Here is an 18,586-nt window from a genome sequence, read left to right as displayed (position 1 = left end):
TGGTGTGAAAAGCCAGGTGTCTTCTGAGGAGCCTGCCACAGGAGGCAGGAGCCTCCTGTGAAATGGAAAATGTAAACCCCCTCCCTCCAAATTATTATAATTTTAAATTAAGGGGCTCTCAGGCAAAGACATGGGAATGGGAGTAACAGTTCTTTACCAGAAGAATTAAAAATACAAATGCACTAGTACAAAACAAACCACTGCCAGAGTCAGAGCATGCCCTGACCCCTGTGTGTCAGGGTGGTGGCACAGTCCCATCCCATGGGGGTGCCACAGTCCCATCCCAGGGTGGTGGCACAGCCCCATCCCAGGGTGGTGGCACAGCCCCATCCCAGGGTGGTGGCACAGTCCCATGGTGGTGGCACAGTCCCATCCCATGGTGGCACAGTCCCATCCCAGGGGGTGGCACAGCCCCATCCCAGGGTGGTGGCACAGTCCCATCCCAGGGTGGTGGCACAGTCCCATCCCAGGGGGTGGCACAGTCCCATCCCAGGGGTGGCACAGTCCCATCCCAGGGGGTGGCACAGTCCCATCCCATGGTGGTGACACAGTCCCATCCCATGGTGGCACAGTCCCATCCCAGGGTGGCACAGCCCCATCCCAGGGGGGCTCAGCCCTCCTGCAGTGCCAGCTGTGGCTCTGCTGCAGCAGGATCCTGCACAAGGGGGGAGTTTTCCTCTGCAGCTGCAGGGCTGCTGGAGATGGGCCTGCTCTCCCTCTGGGAATGCAGGGCAGGAGAAAGCTGCTCCTCTGGGAATGCAGGGGGCAAAGGCTGCCGTGCTGTCCCAACCCCCAGATTGTATCCAGGCAGGAATGCTTGGCTCCTGCCCTGGGCACAGCATCTCCCCATGGGATGATGGAATTTGGTCAGCCCTGCAGGGACACTCAGTGGGCACGGACAGAAGGTAATTAATAATGAATGGCCATGGACAGCAGAGATCTCCTGGAGGGAGGGTTGGCTGTGGGAGAGATAAAGAAAATGCCCCATGAACAGAGGAGAACTGCCCCAGCTCTGAGAGATGGGAATAGAGCACACACCCAGCTAAACATGAGACATAGACACAAAACTAACAGATGTAAGACTTAAAACAAGCTATTAGTACACAGGAATAAGGACAAAAAGAAAACTTCTAGAGGGTGTATACAGCATGAGGTTAAAAGTACCTGTTAATGTTATAGCTAGGGAAGTAATAACACCACTTAGGATTCAATGGCTCTTCTCATCCAGTTGTTGGCTGGGCACACATTGAGATCCTGTCCCTCAATCCCCAGGGAAGCATCCATGGAATCTGTGTCCAGACTCCAGAGAAAAGTCTCCAACGCTTTCAGGGCGTAGGAGGCTCCTGCCTCTGTGGTAACTTGTGTGTCTTTTACAGTTTGTAAAAGAGTCAGGAACATTTCTTTTATCTCTTCCCACATCTGCTCTCCAGAGTGAGATGTTGATTCTTAGCTGGGGCCCGAGCCCTTTTGGTGCTGGAGATGATGCCTTTGTGCCTTGCAGCCTGGGTTATCTCTTCCTATCTGCACCCACTGTCTGTGGTAGGGAGGGGAGGACAGTCCTGGCAGAGTGTCCTTGGGGGGCCAGTGGCCACTGGGCTGGGGTGGCCACTACTCAGCCCCTGACAAAAGGATTTGCACACATACAAGGATACTGAGGTGTATATATGGTCACAGTGCTAGAAATTAGGATGAGGTGACATGGGAGAGGGGATTAAGAGAAAAATAAATCTTCTTTACACTATTTAGCATTTCAGTCACCATAAAAATGGTACAGTGAGATGCTGGAATTAGTGTGAAGCTGTGTTAATAGCTTCCAGCAACTTGAGGTATTCTTGAAATCTTAGGCTGTTACAGACAGACTCTGTATTGTGTTTATGAAGATTTTGTTTGCTGTTTTTTCTCCCATCAATGTCTAGAGAGTTCCTTGGGCAGGGCTGGATGAAAGTGGATAAAAATGAGAGAACGCCCTACATTATGAAAACTAGTCAACATTTCAATGATGTAAGTACTCTCAAATACAGACTTGCTTTCTAGGAACCCCATGGACTGCCTCTGACCTCTGGAACAGAAATACTGGGTTGTGTTGCAGTGTGAGGTGATGTCTTAGCTATTAGTGACTGAAAGCTGCAGCCTCTTTGTAATTAACAATTTAAATCAAAGCAGATGAAGATTCTCATTTTCAATAATTGGTACTCAGTATTTTAGTGGCAATTTAAGAGAGTAGAACATTTTAAACTGTAGCACAGTGTCTTTCAGCCTAGTGAAGAAACTTCAATTTCTCCAGAGAAATATAACACCAATCCTGTTTAATGCCTTTGTATGCCTACACGTCTTTCTCCTTTATCATTTTCCTTGAATTTTACTGGGAGATTTCCCAATCAGGTTTAGTGCTGATGGCTTGGAGACCTTCCCATTGCATCCCCAGTCCTTCTTTCCTGTCCCCATCCCCTCCACCTGCCCCGAGCTCTGTTTCCAATGTCATTTCCCTGGGTTTAGGAGTCACAGAATTCACAGAATCACCAGGTTGGAAGACACCTTCAAAATCATTGAGTCCAGCCCAGCCCCAACAGCTCAGCTCAACCCTGGCACCCAGTGCCACATGCAGGCTTTGTTAAACACACCCAGGGATGTGTTTAACACCACGTCCCCAGGCAGCCATTCCAGAACTTTATCACCTTTCTATAAAAAACTTTTTCCCTGCTAGCCAGCCTGTATTTCCCTTGGTGCAGCCTGAGGCAGTGTGCTCTGGCTGTGTCAGTGCTGCTGCAGACAGAGCCCAGCCCCAGCCTAGCACAGGCACCTTTCAGGAGCTGTGCAGGGTGATGAGGGCACCCCTGAGTCTCCTTTTCTCCAGGCTGAGCACCCCCAGCTCCCTCAGGGTTTGTGTTCCAAGAGCCATCATTTCTGTCCTGCTCAGCTGAGGGTTCTCCTGCCTTGCCCGATAATTCCTGGCACGTTAGAGGGGATTGTGCTCCAGCTCCCTGAGCCCTGCCTCTCTCTCTGTGGCCAGATGAGCAACCTGGTGGCCTCGCAGATCATGAGCTACGCGGACGTGCCCTCGCGGGCCAGCGCCATCGAGAAGTGGGTGGCGGTGGCCGACATCTGCCGCTGCCTGCACAACTACAACGGCGTGCTGGAGATCACCTCGGCCCTCAACAGGAGTGCCATCTACAGGCTCAAGAAAACCTGGGCAAAGGTGTCCAAACAGGTGAGAGGGCTGCGGCCACGGCGGGCTCGTGGATTTGCTGGGATCGCCGTTGTTGGCAGGAGTGATGGATCTGACTCCATGCTCTCAGATTGATTAATATTTTATACTATATTATATTAAAGAATACTAAACTATACTATACTAAAGAATACAGAAAGGATGCAGACAGAAGGCTAAAAAGACAATAATGAAAACTCCCGACTTCCTCCAGAGTCCTGACACAGCTTGGCACTGATTGGTCTGTTAAGTCAAAAACAAATCACATGAAACCAATGAACAACCACCTGTTGGATAAACAATCTCCAACCACGTTCCACATGAACAGAACACAGGAGAAGCAAATCAGATAATTATTGTTTTCATTTTTCTCTGAGGCTTCTCAGCTTCCCAGGAGAAAAATCCTGGGCGAAGAGATTTTTCAGACAATAGGACAGTGAGAGCAGGCAGTTCTGATCCCATCGCCCACCGTGCCCTGGGGCTGAGACAGGAGCCCTCCTGTGAATATTTCTGCTTTGCCACCACCTGGGATGTAGGAAGGGGAAAGATAGAAACTTCCACTGAAGGGTTTGAGGTGCAGCCTTGGAAGAAGCTTGGATTGATGTAAAAATAAAAGTACAGGGACATTAAGCAGAACCATTATAGACTTGTGTTTCTATAGTTGTAAGTAAGAATATGCCTTCAGTGAGTGAGAAACTTTATTGGGTAAGATGGTGAAGGGTTTTATAGTGTAGTAATATAATTGTATAGAGTAAGCTAAGAGTTTAGATGTTATAATAGAAGCATATGTGTGTACTTGTAATTTTATATATAATTTAATTATAATATATATAATTATACATAATGATTATATGTTAAATATTATATTTATTCTTATTATTATACATTATATACATAATAATATAAAAATAATATATAATTATACATTATAATTATGTATTTTATATTATATATAAATATCAGATCATAAGATGTAATATATAAAAATAATATGTTTAGAATATATATTTATTATAATAGACATAAAATTATTATAAGTATATATATATAAAATTATATTCCATTTTAATAGAATTTTCTCCCATTGGAAAAAGGCATCTGCAATGCAGCAGAATTAAGTAGAGGTGATAGGTTGGAAAAACAAAATAAACTTTGTCACAACTTTCCAATGGATTAGAATGTTCTATATTGCCTTGTAATGAAGAACTTGTGACTACCTTGAGCTATGACTGACTTCTTACTCCTCTAAAATCTCACAACCTTTGAGGCTGATGTTTCTCTGAGTAATTAATTGTTTTAAGGCCAAGAGTAGTCCCATCCCTTCATTAAGGTGTTGATGGCATTTTCTGTCCAGGAATTTTGCATTTGCTTTTTTAATCTGTGCGAACAAAATGTTTTCAAGGTAATTGGAAGATGCCAGAGACTATTTGGCCTGAATGGCTGAAATGTTCAAGTAAACTAAATTTAGGTATTTTCTGATACCATCTGGGTGGTTACAAACTATGGTTAAAATCTGGTCATGTGCTTAAAATAGGAACTGCCTGTAAAAAAAGCCTTTAGGAAGGTCAGGACCTCTCAAATTCCTGGGTTTTTCTACCCAGAAAGAGACTGTTGTAAAAAAGTCTTCTTTCTTATTCAGGAGCTCAAGTTTAGGTGCAGTGAACACTCCCTTGAACCCTTACCTGGCTGCTGAGAATGTCAGCAAAACTGTGAGAATGACTGCCAGCCACAAAAGCAAGACGCACCCATTTAAAAAAAGGCCTCTTAGGATGAAGATAATCCAGTCTTTTATGTTCTGTGTTCTAAATGGTTCAGAGAAATACAGTTAAAAGAAATTCTGACTGTACCACCTTTTCTAGTCAGCTTTTTCTCAGCTGTTTCACAGCTGGTGCAACATTCTTCTATTTAAAAATCTGTTTAAAATTCTTTCAGTACAAACTTTTATAAGTGAGTTTACCTCCAAAAAGTTTTATGGATAGAATTAGTTTGATTTTTAAACTTTTCAATTAAAAAATAAGAAACCAAACCCACAGCAGACTAATGGTGTGGCACAGTTCTCTGGTACTATTGGGAATGCAATCAGGGGTTTTCATCAGCCTGCTACGTAGAAGAAAGTGACTCTGTCTGCCTACAGCTCTCTCTTAATTGGAAATTCAGTCTCAAATAGGATGCATTTCTCATCATTCTCTACACCCAAGTCTCAAGTCAGTAGCATAAACAGGCTGAAAATCAAATTTATTTCACTTAAGAAGGAAGCAGGGTCTGGTGATGCCCACTGACAGTGATTTGTCTAAGACACGAATGTATTCTCAGTTACACACTCAGCCTCTGTCTGGAACTTGGAGGCAAAATCAGCTCAGTGCAAGCCCCAAGGCAGTGACCACCCCTTGCTGTCACCAACTTCAGTAAATGCAGCTGAGGATCCTCAGCCACATGTAGGATCTGTAATGTTCTTGTGTGCACAGCAAACTGAATTCCAGACCATCAATGTCATAAATCTGTGGGTTTTCCTCCACTTGCAGGGTAGTATCAGCATAAATATAGGTTCTGTGTATCACTCATAATGCTGCCTAATCTCCATCTGCAGAAAGACAGGAGGAGCTGCAGTAAAGCTGAGTTCCTAATTCAGTAATGCCTGTTGTACTGCTCTGGAAAATGGGTGGGGATGATAAGTGAATTACACCTTCGATGGAATCTCATTCCAGTCATTTACATGCACCAGCAATGACATCTGAAATGCATTTTCTTCCCAGACAAAAGCACTCATGGACAAGCTTCAGAAGACTGTGTCATCTGAGGGAAGATTTAAAAACCTGAGAGAAATGCTCAAAAAGTAAGCCTCCCTACAGTATACAACTGTGTTTTGTTATAAACAGTGGATAGTTCATGGTAAAGAATAATTGGCTGTGAATAAGCTTTAATAATTTTTTTTTTGTTGCCTAATAACCTTTTAAATTCTAGGTTGGTTCTATTTGGCAATATGGTTTTGCTGCATATGCTGTGATTTAATACTCCTGATGGGTAAACATAGTAGCTCCAGAGAATTACTGAAACAAATTAAACTATTTTTCTGTGTGAACATTCCCTGTTGGGGTTTCACTTACACTGATAAACTTTTTCAATAAGTGTAAAGCCAGCTTTATAAATTGAGGTTTTTATGAAAACCAGGATTGTTCTAGTTAAGAATTTTAGGGTCACAGACCCATTCGTATGACAATTATGATTCTGAACAAACATTATGAGAGGAACATAGGGACAGGACAAATGCACAGAGATATTTCCTCTCCTGTGGCCTCCCAGCCTGCTGCAAAACAGCCTGCTGCTTTTGTGCAGCAGTCCTTGAATATTGTTTTCTTTAAATGGTTTGTTGGATTGTGTTTGACATTCTGTAATTTTGGTATCCAGAATATTCCATGTCAAGTGTTCTACAATTTATGTAGAACTGATTTCAGCTATACAAAAACCTGGATTTTTGTGAGCTTTGTAATTGGAAGCAGGCTTTTCAGAATTGAGTAGCATAACTACCTCGAGTGATCTTGAGAGGAGCTGAGAACTGAACAGCCAGAATAATTCATGGTCTATTTTTAAAATGCCATTAATATTAGATATTGGGCAGAATGCATTCAATTCATCACAGGTAGAGCAAACACAACTCAAGCAGAGCCAGAGGAGCTGTTTGTCCTGGAAAGGAAAGCAACCCATGGATTACAACTGTGCAAAGTAATAAAAAGTTTGTGCAAGTTAGAGAAAAATGCATTTGCAAATGTAGCTGCCGGCAAATAAGCTGATTTGTTGGTTTACAGCTGTAACCCACCTGCTGTTCCCTACCTTGGGATGTACCTGACTGACCTGGCATTTATTGAGGAAGGAACACCCAACTTCACTGAGGAAGGCCTTGTTAATTTCTCCAAAATGAGAATGGTAATTTTCAGTTTCCTGAAACGTCACCAACAAGTGTTTAACTGCATGAGTTAATTATTGATTTCACTGTGACTCCTCTGAATTTACCTTTGGAGAAGCTGCTTTGGTGCTGTGCACTAGAGGCAGCGTTGGGATAGCAATTCCTCGAGCCAGTCTTCTATCCCCACCTTCTGGCAGGCTGGGTGTTTTCACGGGCTGAATTTGTCCCCGGTTCACTTTCTCAGGAAGGACAGCAAAAGCAGCTGCCTGGAGCTCGTGGAGGAGCAAGAAAAAGCTTTTCTAAATAACCAGAATTACAGGAATGCAGTGATTCACCAGGAAGCAGTAATCACAATGTTCTTTTCAAAGTGTGCTCTGGTCTATCTGAAAAGCACTTTAAAGGTGATGTTTCTCCCATGCCATGTAATGCTGTTTTGTAACAGCTCCTCGGAGGGAGGCATGAAAATTTCTCCTTTAATCTCAGCCTAATGCCCATCCCATCTTAGGGCTACACTCTGCAGCAGTCACTCGAGGCAAAGAATGGGGAGGTTTCATTATGGGCAGAGTGTTGTTTCATTCGGGACTGGCTGAGGAATAAATGTTTGGTTTGGGAAAGTGAAGTCCTGGGGAGCTGTTGGGAGGTGATCTCTACCCTTCCCTTCCCTCCTTCTGACAGAGGAGAAGGTAGCAGAGGCTAGCAGAGACACAGTAAAGTCTTGTCAGGAACGAAGTGTTGTGACTGTAATTGTGACAGACAGTGATCCCTACCAGGTCCACAAATAAATAAATATATAATCTTGCTATGATGAAGTTATATATTTTATATATGTAAGTAGAAGTTTTTTATTTATATATATATATGTTGGATGGAATAATTTGGTGCAGAATTCTTGCTTTGTGTGGCTTTGCTGAAGCAGAGCTGTGCTTGAGCTTACATCCCTGTGTTCTTTTGAAAGATCTCACATATCATCAGGGAAATCCGCCAGTTCCAGCAGACCTCCTACCGCATCGAGCACCAGCAGAAGGTGAGGCTCCTGCTGCTCCTGAAACCAGGCTGTGGCAGCAGTGCCCTGTGAGGCACAGCTGCCACTGAAAGCTGAGGTTGGTGTCTTCTGCTCCCGTGCATGGAGGAGAGGACAGACAGACACACGGATGGGTCCTTGGGGTGGTGAGACCCTCACCCCACAGGACCTCTTGGTTTGATGCCTGCTAAAGAAGTTTTTTGCTCCTTTGGTAGGGGATTGCAGCCTTGGAGGGTGTGGGGGGTTCAGAGGTGTGTTCTCCCTGCCCTGAGATCCTGGGAGGAGGGTCAGGAGATGCTCCAAGCACCTGCTGCGCCATCCTGCAATTCTTTGTCCCTTTGCCCTTCTTGGGGGTGATGCAGCTGTGGCCAAAGCTGGTCAGTGCCTTCAGAGAAGGTTCATCTCAGACTCCAGAAGAGCAGTTTGGGCTGAGGTAACCCGGCAAAGGATTTGCCCATTCCTAAGAGGAATTAATCCTAATTAATTCTCAGAGTGCTGCAGGTGCATCCTCATGCCAGCAGCATTCCAAGCAGCTGCTGGGTGTCTCACGAAAACAACACAAGGCGATCTCAGGACCCAACATGAGCTGAAAGGGAAGGAAAGCTGTGAGATTTCTGTGGCAGTTCCATGCAGCCTGTCCATCTGTTTCCCCTCCCCAGGTCACTCACTACCTGCTGGACAAGACCCTCATCATCGACGAGGACACCCTGTACGAGCTGTCCCTGAAGATCGAGCCCCGGCTCCCCGCCTGAGCCCGGCACAGCCCCGCTCACAGCTCTGGGACAGGGGAACCACGCCTGCCACCACCCAAACACGGCCAGAGAAACTCTGACAGGAGTGCCAGCTCTCTTTTCTCATAAGAGATAGAGTCTCGCAGCCTTTCCCTCTCAGGCAACACAAACCAGTGTTGGAGGTGAAAGGCAAAGACCCTTCCTACCCGGCTTAAGCTATTTCTGCTTTGCAAAGATCATGTTTGGCACTAGGGACCATGATTTCCTGGAAAACGGGAGACTTTCCTGTGAACAGGCACTCATTGCAGCCATCTCACGTGGCAAATCAAGGGTACAGATTTAAATGGTGGTAATAGGCTCAGGTGTGTTAGGATAAATAAGCAAAGTGAGGTGGCTGGGTTGATGGCTAACTATGTGTTCACTGAGGCATAACGGCTGTGGTGTTCTCATTGTGTTAATTTCATTGAAAAAGCAGGATTTTAGCTCTCATCTGCTGCTTTGGAGTGATATTAAGACAGCATCTAGTAACTTCAGATCTGCAGTTGTTTGAAACACCTGCTGTACATTTAATGCTACTCGTTACAAAACATTTTCTTCTTTAAATGTCTCGTCAGCCTTTTCTAAGGTGACTGATTGTATCTATAAAAAGTATTTGTAAATATGTTTTTCATCAGTGAAAGTATTTACAGCATGGAAAGCAAATGGACTGGTGGAATACTTGTAAATAGTTGCCAGCTGGGAGGGTGAGGGACCCAGAGGGTGGTGCAGGGGATGGGGAGTCGTGTTGCACACAGCTCTGGAAGAGGCACTTTATTTTCCTGCACCTCCTGCAGCTTCTCTGACAAGTCAGGCTACAGAGCCTGCATTCTGGACACACTGTGGAGAGAAATACATACATGTCTGTCTGGCAGCAGGTGGTGATCAGCAGTGAACACTTGGAGCTGCAGTGACAGTTTTGTTTTACGTGGAATTGGTGGTTTAAAAAACGTCCTTTTTTGGGGTTGGTTTTGGTCTTTTTTAGGTTTTTTTGTTTGGCCATTTTTTTTGTTTTTTTGTTTGGTGTTGACTTAGCTGTAAAACTGATCGTGTCAGTGGCAAACATTGAATGCCAGCAAACACAAAGTATGTATTTTTATCTGAGCTGGTAATTATCACTTGCTTTTGTTTGAGAAAATGTGCTATTTGTAAATGTTTTCAGAGCCTCTGCTTTTGTGACGTACCAGGTGGACAGATGTCATTTCTACAGTAGTTGTTGTACTTCTTGTATTTTCCTCATCAAGAGTGGCCTGTTGTAGCTGCATGGGAAGCGAGCTCAAATGCTGTAAAGGGCATCATAGTGTAAAACACAGGTGTTAGCACTGTTGAAAACAAAAATTGGCTGGAAAAGTGTCCTTACTTTTCCAATGATACTCAGCCAGTTGAAGAAATAGGGCTATATCACCGTATACCTCCCTTAAATCCTCTCAGGGAGACAGATGTTGAAAACAGATTGTGACTTAGGCCTATTTGATCTGACATCTCTTACACAGTTGTGATGCTTCTTAACGCTGGCGATGAAAAATGGACCTGCCTGGCTTGTGGTTTTTGTCTTTATTTGCACTTTAATTACATTGCTGGCCCAGCCCAGAGCTGCACAACGAGTTCCATTTGTTCTGTCTGAGTGTGAGCGCCAGCATCTACAAATGTACCTTAGCAACTGTAAATTTCATTAAGGTCCTTCTCCACAAGGACCATCTCCTTGTAAATAACTGCATGGGGAGGTGTCACAGAGACTGGAAAATTCCTCCATTAGAAAAGCAGACAGCAGGAGAGAAGGACGTGCTAGGAACACTTTAAATAGTTCTGGCTGATGGTTGCTGTAGAAATGTTTCTTAGGGAAGCTTTTTGTTGTTAAAAAATGTGTTTGTTTCTTTTGACTAATGATTGACAAGAAGCTGATTGCATCCCGATGCATGATATGAGGAGAAAAAAAAAAAGAGCATGGTTTATTTGGACCACAAAACCAACTGACTGTGTACTTTCTGTACAAAAGCAGTTACTATTCAGTAGTTCCATAAAACACTTTGAAGTAATGGAGCAACAGAGAAAATGTGGTCCAAAAAGTGATTTCTTACGTTGTTTCTATTGTTTCTCTGTTAACAAAGAAAACGTGTAACAGCTGTCAGTGTGAATGGGCATCTCTGTTGTACGCTGTGAAGTGCCGCTTTCTCTGCCTGTACCCGGTTTTACCAAATGGCGATGTTCCTAGGGTTACAGGGTCCGGATGCTGGTCGTGCTCCCGTCAGAGTTCCTTGCTGTGTGCTTCACTCGTGTGTGCTGCTCCGTGCGTGTCGGCTGGCAGGGCTGTGCTGTGCTCGTGTGGCCGGGGGAGGACACGGCGGCACACCCGGGCTGTGCCCGAGGGGCTGAGCTGGAAATCCCTGCAAATGTGCTCGTTTGGGAAAGCACGTCCTGCTCATATGCCAAAGGTTGCCTCTTGCCCCGGTGGCCAGTTTGGGTCCGAATCGGGAGAGTCCGATGCTTGGTCTGTGTTCGTAGCAGCAGCAGCAGCTAAAGTGTTTAAAAATTATTATGGTCACAGTAATGTTTGACTTGCTGATGGCTTCATGTCGATGTTTTTGCTTGGGGATACAATGCTTTTGTTAAAGCACAGGGAAAAGTGAGTATGCACCTCGTCACCCACAGCCCTTGCCCGGGGCTGCACCCCGTGAGCACAGCTGGAAACAGCTGTTCTGCAGCCCCTGGCAGCTGGGCTGTGGGCTCAGTGCTGCACCTCTGAGTGGCCCGAGTGCCTCTGCTAGAGCCCTGCTGCATGTCTGGGCCACGGCGATGGTCATTAGGCAGCGCACCCCGCTTTGTGTGAGGCTTTGCCTGATGCCAGCTCAGCCCCGCTCAGCCCGGCGGTGTCGCAGTGCCCAGCACGGCGCTCGGAGGGACAGATGTCGCTCATCACACACCCCCTCCTCGCCTCTGCTGTTTCAGGGAGCGCTGCTCCCGCTAAGGACTCTGTCTCTGGGCTCTCGCTGTCTTTTAGGGTCTTTTAGGTCCCTCGCAGCTTTTTGGCCGCGGGAGCATCACAGACTGGCGGAGGGAGCGGGAGGAGCCCCGCGGGCGAGGATGCCCTGGGCACAGAAGGGCCGAAGCGCCTCTCCACTTGCCTTCAGAGCCCCCAGCCTGGCCGCAGCGGGCGGGGGCTGCTCCCAGCCCGGCGGGGCCGGGCGGCGATGGGGATAAAGCATTTTCACCCGCTGCTCCGCGGTGGGCTCCGCCGGACCGTGTACCGCATCAGTAGCAGCCCAGCCGGGACCGTGGTCACCGGGGCCTGGGCAGCAGCACAGACACGTCCCCTCCAGCGACGGAGAGCGCTCGTCACACGCTGACACAGGGTTAGAGTTGCCTTCACCCCCAGCCTTCACCCCCAGCCCTCTGCCCCCCGACCCAGCAGCTGTTGTTAGTGACCGAGCCCCCGAGTGCTCATCGTGTAGGTGAAAACCTGTAGAGCTCACAGTGGCAGTGTGTGTTCGTCCTGTCCCTTTCCTCTGGCTCGTCCTGTGACACACGGACACGTAGCTTCGCGGTGAGAGGTGACAAGTGGCACTGATCACCCTGATTTCGGAGTAAGGAGGAGGTCCCCGTCCTCTTTCTGCTTTCCTAGTTTTTAATACTGATTATTGTTCTGTAGGATAAAAAAGAACTTAATTATTTTAATTATTTATTAACTTAAACCGTGTTGGTTTTGATTTCAGAACATGTTAATTATCCCAAATTTTCCTTCATGTGTATTATTTATTTTAAGGGTTTTACAAAGACATTGTTTTGTTTGTATCGATATTCAGTCTTTCATCCTTTCACTCTTAGCAACAACACTAAACCCCGATGATTTAAAACTCTCACCCATTGTGACATTTTTACCCACTCATAATTTCACTCACCAAGGGCAAAACCCTTCAGACCTCATTCTGATAATACCTTAGGCTTCACCGAGAGCTTTTCATAAGTCTTTGGGGATCTGGCTCTCAGCTATTTGCCTGTTACAGTTTTTGCCTCCAAAGGTCAAATGTCTCTGTCTAGGATGCTTCATGTCCAAAATGCTGCTCAGTGATGGTTGTTCTGTTGTACCTGAGGTAGTCTCTGAAGTTCTGTTACCTAGGGCAGTAGATGTGTGTTTATTTGACAGATGTACCTATATGGAACGTGTTGCTTAGTGCACAATCCAGATGTTTCTGCATGTATTGCAACTTCTCTTCTGACCCAAGGTTATTGCTTTGTATTGTTAGTAAGGCATACCAGGCAAGCTGTTGTGCCTGTGTGTTAATAAACATCCTTTTCTTTCCTGAGTTTCAAGAGTCCTCACTGGAATTTATTATTTTACCCCTCGTTGTGAAAAATCCAATCTACTCCTTCTGAATTACCAAGTCTCTTAGAAAAACATGTCATTAAAGGGAAAAAAAATAGGTGAAAATTTTGGGTCTGTAATGGGAAAGAATGGTTTGAATTACTAGTTTTACTCACAGTGCATTGCAGCTGCCATGGGAATCACTGGTAATAATTCACTCTGGGTTTGGACATGTGTATACACATCCCTTGCTTTCTCTGGGCTGGTGTCCTGCCCTGGATTTAAAAGAACAGTAAAAGCACGTTTCATACACAGAAAAGGCAAAAAACACAGGGGTTTATAAGTAGGTCCTGTCCCTCCCATTGTGATAGGAAACTAAGTCACATGGAGATAAAATGAGTTGCAAATGGAAGAAAATACTTGACAGAGGTTGGGAGTTCAAAACCAGGTCTCCAGCTGGTGTTACATGCTCTAATCACTGGTTACAGCTCCTCTGTGTTGAACTCAGTAATTTCACGAAAACAGAGATTCCTCTTAAACTTCTTTAAAGAATTAATATTTTAAATAAGTAAATAGCAATGGCATAGCAGGTCTGTGTAAGAAAGAGATACATCAAGTGACATAATAAAATCAGCTTCTATTCAGTACTTTGTGACCTTGTGGCCACATCTTCTCCATTCTGCTTACATTTTTGGTGCTTCACATAAAAACTGAAATTAACTGCGAGAGCAACTTACCCTTGAAGCTGTCAGCTACTGTCAATGGAAGAAAATAAATTATAATACTTCCCAAGCAACCTTGTTTATAAGTGCTGCAGGGTAATTTAATTTCAAGTTATTTTCCCAACACTTTAAACCATACATTTTACTTATGCCAAGCAGTTGGCTGATTTCCATATTTATTTTAAGGCCATCATTGTAGGATTACAGACTGGTTTGGGTGGGAAGGGACCTTAAAGCCCACCCAGTGCCACCCCTGCCATGGCAGGGACACCTCCCACTGTCCCAGGGTGCTCCAAGCCCCAATATCCAGCCTGGCCTTGGGCACTGCCAGGGATGCAGGGGCAGCCCCAGCTGCTCTGGGCACCCTGTGCCAGGGCTGCCCACCCTGCCAGGGAACAATTCCTAATTCCCAATATCCCATCCATCCCTGCCCTCTGGCCCCGGGAGCCATCCTGGAATCTCCAAATAAATCAGAGAGCACCCAGCCCTCTTTATTGTTGACCACAGAGGAAGCAGGGGAAGCTCCTGGTTAGAGGCTGTTCAAAATCCTCAGCTCTCTGAGGAAATTAGTCTGGACTGATCGTGCACAGGTAACAAATAGGAATTGTGAAGGCTGAATTATGCCTTGAAAGCTGCACCCCAGTATTCTGTGTATTCCTGTGTAGCCTTAAAAGAAGGAAAATTAGAGAAGAGCCTAATTTTGCTGGAAATGTCCAGTTCAAAGAGGACTGAAACAGTGACTGGTGCTTGTTCCAGCTCCTGGCTGCTGGACACAGCTCTGTCCAGGGGGGTTGGCAGATGTAGGGGCAGCAGAATCACTTCAAGTTTGTTTTCTCAGAGGTGGAACCTGCACTGTGAGACACTCTGGGTCGGGTGGATGGGCCAGAAACACTGACAGAATTATTGCCAAAAACTTATCTACTCCCACCCTACCCTCCCTGGAAATTCTGTGTTTATAGCATTGGGGACAATATGTAAAAATCACATCTAGATCCTTGACATACTTCATGCAGAGCAAACCCAGAACTCTTCCAGACAGAGAAGACACAAAGTCTTATCAGCACCTCATATTCACTTGAAATAGTAATATTTTGAGAATTCCATTTTGTCTGCTGTGAAAATTTCATATCCCATGGGAAAACCATCTGGAAAAAGAGCACTTTTTCCCTTTTCAAACCATTCCTCCCTGGGTTTCCTTGACAAAGAAATGCTGGAGCACCCTGGGGGAAAGAGAGAAGGTGTCCAGAGTGCAAGACCTTGGCAGCTGTGGTTTTCTGGTCGTTTCTAGTTTGAACCCCCTGACAATCACCATCTCAGAATTGATTCACTCGTGTCTGCAATGCAGCTGGGAAAAAAAAAAAAAACAAAGAAAAAAAAAAGGAGGAAAAAAAAGACCACTTTTTGTATTTTGGAGATTCCTGCCTTTCCAAAGAGTCATTTCCATGTGTAGGGAAACCTTTTCTCCTCCCTTTAGCCAGAAAAGACACTGCTAATTATAGACAGCCTTTCCTCTAGTGGATGTCCTGTGAAGAACAACTTTAATAAGTTAAAAATAGCTGGGGTTATTTTTAAAACGCCGGTTGGGCCTTGTTGAGCTCTTTATTTAGTGGAGATGCATTATCACCTAGGGGAGCCTTTCTCTGGAGGAGTCACAGGTGTAGGATGACTGCTCTGTGCCTGCTGGTCCCCTTGGCCAGAGCGTGCCCGTGGCTGACACCAAGAGCTGCCCTCACTCCCTGCCCCGTGGGATGCAGGGCTTGGATCCCCCCCAGATGGGATTTTTCCCCAGCTGAGCCCCCAGTGGCTGCGCAGTGTAAGGGGATATTGAGCATCCACAGTCACGAGGAATTCTCAGGGAGAGGTCAGGGTAACCCCTGGGTATCAGCTGTGCCTGCTCTGCTCCTCTGCCTTGTTCTGAATCCCAGGAATTACAGACCCATGGTGCTGGAAAACCAAGAATTGCCATGACACTGAGGGACAATCCAGTACAGAAGGACATTGTGTCCAGTGGCTTTTTGCTGCTCTAATTTAGCAGAGCTCTGACTTTGGCAGCAGGAGAGACACTGATCTGTGTCCTTGCAAAGCTCAGGACACACACAGCCCCCTGCAACCCCTAATTCCACACACAGGATTTGTGAGAACAGCTCAGCTCATCACTTCTGTCCTGACTCCTTTCGCTGCTAATAAATTATGCCCTGCACACAGAAACTTGACCTCAAATAAATTTTCTTCTAAATAATTGTGGCAATCAGAAAGGCCCTTCCATGAAACACAGTGACATTTGTCACCCCTTGCAGGCAACTCCCTGTCCAGAAGCTCCCAAAACAAACTCCAGGTGCTGTGCAGGGGCAGATGGATTGGTAAGAACTGCAACTGAATTAACTCTCAGCTGAGGCTGCCTCCCCAGCATCAGCAATGAAACCACAGCAGCACTTCAGGTGTTAGGTAATTATATTAGAGATGAACATAGGGGGTTATTGATGGATGATCCTTGGCATCCCAACTGTTTCAGCAGCTGAGTTTCTCACAAAACAGACCACAGACCGGCAGTCAAGCCAAACTATTTTTTAAGTATTAATGATATATTCTTCAGAAATCATTAGGGAACTTGCTAACAATGTTTTTCCTGGTGTTTGTGCTGTAAATTCACAGTATGGGGTTTGTTTGCATCTCCTGTTCTCCCAGGCTCTCAGCTGGCAAATAGCTTGAACCTCTGCATAATCCAGCCAGGCACTTCATGCCCTCCCCTGCTGCCAGAGGAAGCCCTGGTCTGTTCAAGGCCTTCATGAAAAAAAGGTGAAAAATGAAAAAGCAGGTGTGCGCCTCCATCATGAGGCATGGATTTCCTGGGTCCCTATTTCCTTACTCATGGTACCTCAAGAGATCCACAGTTGGTTTTTCCCTCTACCAACACCTGGAACACACTGTTGGGTTGATGAGAAACTGGTGTGCTGAACAGGCTGTTTCCAGATGCATTGATCTGGAAAGGCAGTTTTGGTTTTAATTACTGTGGGTGTGCATGGCTCCCATTAGCCCAAACCAGTCATGGCATTTTGGGAGTGAGATGTCTGTGTTTTGCAAAGTTTCAAAATTCTGAAATGCAGGTTTTGGAGAGTCCTATGTCAAATTGAAAGAATATTAAATGTACAAAGGGAAAATATTGGGGTTTTTTTTAAGCTGCACAGTGCTGGCCTCTGTGCTCCTCTGCCAGCCTTGACACATGTTCAGCTCTGGAGGGAGCAGAGCCAGGTGAAAGAAACTGATTATTCTTTCATGGTTTCCAAACCATTGTGTGTTATTTCCTACTGTAATTCACTGCTACAAAGCTATAGAGGTACAGCAATCCTAAATGCAATATAGTGATATAATAACAGTAATTCTGCATGAGAGGCTTCAGAGGCCACTTCACGTGTCTGGGCCCCTCTGCCTCACAAACAGTCAGGAATTAATGCCATGAATTAAAAAGCAAAGGGGAGGAAAAACAACCCCAAGTTCCCTGCAGTGATCTCAGCTCAGCTCCCTGCCCTGAGCCGTTCCCCCTGGGATGGGAGGGAGGAATTCTGGTGTCCCCCAGACAGGGAGGGCAGTGCCACAGCTCTGGGCAGGACTGATCTGTCCCTTTCCCTTCTGGCTGCTCCTGGGGTCCCTGCCCATGTCCATCTGTGTCCATCCCTGCCCCTGTCCGTCTGTCTGTCCGTGCTGTGCACTGAGAGGCGTCTGGGGGATGATGCTTGTGAAAAATGCCAATCACTTGTTTTTAAAATGTTAAAAGTTTCATAGTAATGAAATGGTTATAGAAATAGCAATATAATTAGAGTAATAATAATTTGGACTATTTGGATTAGGACAATATGAGACAATAGAAACAAAGAGTTAGGGACAGTCCAGGTTCCTCTTTCTGGGCAAAATAAGCCCAAAAAGAACCCACATTAACAGAGGATTAACCCTTAAAAACAACAGCCTGTTGCATATTCATACACCTCATACATGATGCATGAATTCCATTCAAACACAGGATTCTGTCTGGGCACTGTCAGCTTCTTCCTCTGAACCCTGATGGCATCTTCAGGGCTGAGTGAGGCAGGAAGAAGTTCGTTTCTCCTGATAATGGAGCAATAAATTCTCTTTCTCTGAAAGATTTAGGTGTCCTATGTCTTTCAGAGATAGTGGCTGCTATCTCACTGCAAGCCCTTTCTCTAGAAAGTATCCTACATAGCATAGTTTCTTTTTTAACCTTATGTTATAACCTAAAACTATATTTAACACATTACTTAAGACAGTTAATACAGCATCAGTTTCTAACATAACACATACAATATTCATTGTAACATTTGCCAAAAGCCAATCACAGAATACACATTTTTCACAATGTTGCTGTCACCCTGCTGCTGCCACATCCTGCTGACGCCCTCAAGGGCACCCCTGCCCGGGCAAATGCCACTCACGTAACCCAGCCTGGCAGGATTGGTCCCTGCAGCAATTATTTTGGTTTCCCTCACCTCCTCCTGCCTGTCTCAAATTTCCTGGGCTCCTGTCCGTGCCCAGCCTCCGGCTCCTTCACACTCTGGGCTCGCTGCAGGCAGCAGGACGTCCCTACCTCCAGCTCCAAGGTCAGTGAGTCTGCACATATATTGCTTTTCTAGCCTCAGACTGTAGCATTTCCAATGCCA

General features: G+C 45.5%; 2 protein-coding genes across 3 annotated transcripts in view; both read left to right on the top strand.

Annotated features, from left to right (window-relative positions):
• RASGRF2 (Ras protein specific guanine nucleotide releasing factor 2) overlaps positions 1 to 13,137 on the top strand; it is a 125,455-nt gene extending 112,318 nt beyond the window's left edge. For both annotated transcript variants that reach the window (XM_084225951.1, XM_084225950.1), the window contains exons 22-27: positions 1,917 to 2,001; positions 3,011 to 3,208; positions 5,959 to 6,038; positions 7,009 to 7,126; positions 8,062 to 8,130; positions 8,787 to 13,137. In XM_084225951.1, the coding sequence (XP_084082077.1) occupies positions 1,917 to 2,001; positions 3,011 to 3,208; positions 5,959 to 6,038; positions 7,009 to 7,126; positions 8,062 to 8,130; positions 8,787 to 8,879 (643 nt within the window). In that variant the 3' untranslated portion in view covers positions 8,880 to 13,137. The remainder of the gene's footprint in view (positions 1 to 1,916; positions 2,002 to 3,010; positions 3,209 to 5,958; positions 6,039 to 7,008; positions 7,127 to 8,061; positions 8,131 to 8,786) is intronic.
• A 5,304-nt stretch (positions 13,138 to 18,441) lies between these two features.
• CKMT2 (creatine kinase, mitochondrial 2) overlaps positions 18,442 to 18,586 on the top strand; it is a 33,318-nt gene continuing 33,173 nt past the window's right edge. The window contains exon 1 of the mRNA XM_084225706.1: positions 18,442 to 18,526. The gene's annotated coding sequence lies outside the window, so the exon portion shown is untranslated. The remainder of the gene's footprint in view (positions 18,527 to 18,586) is intronic.

This window comes from Fringilla coelebs, assembly GCF_963513975.1.
Source record: "Fringilla coelebs genome assembly, chromosome: Z".
Lineage (NCBI taxonomy): Eukaryota > Metazoa > Chordata > Aves > Passeriformes > Fringillidae > Fringilla > Fringilla coelebs.
This window is presented reverse-complemented; position numbering and strand designations above follow the sequence as displayed.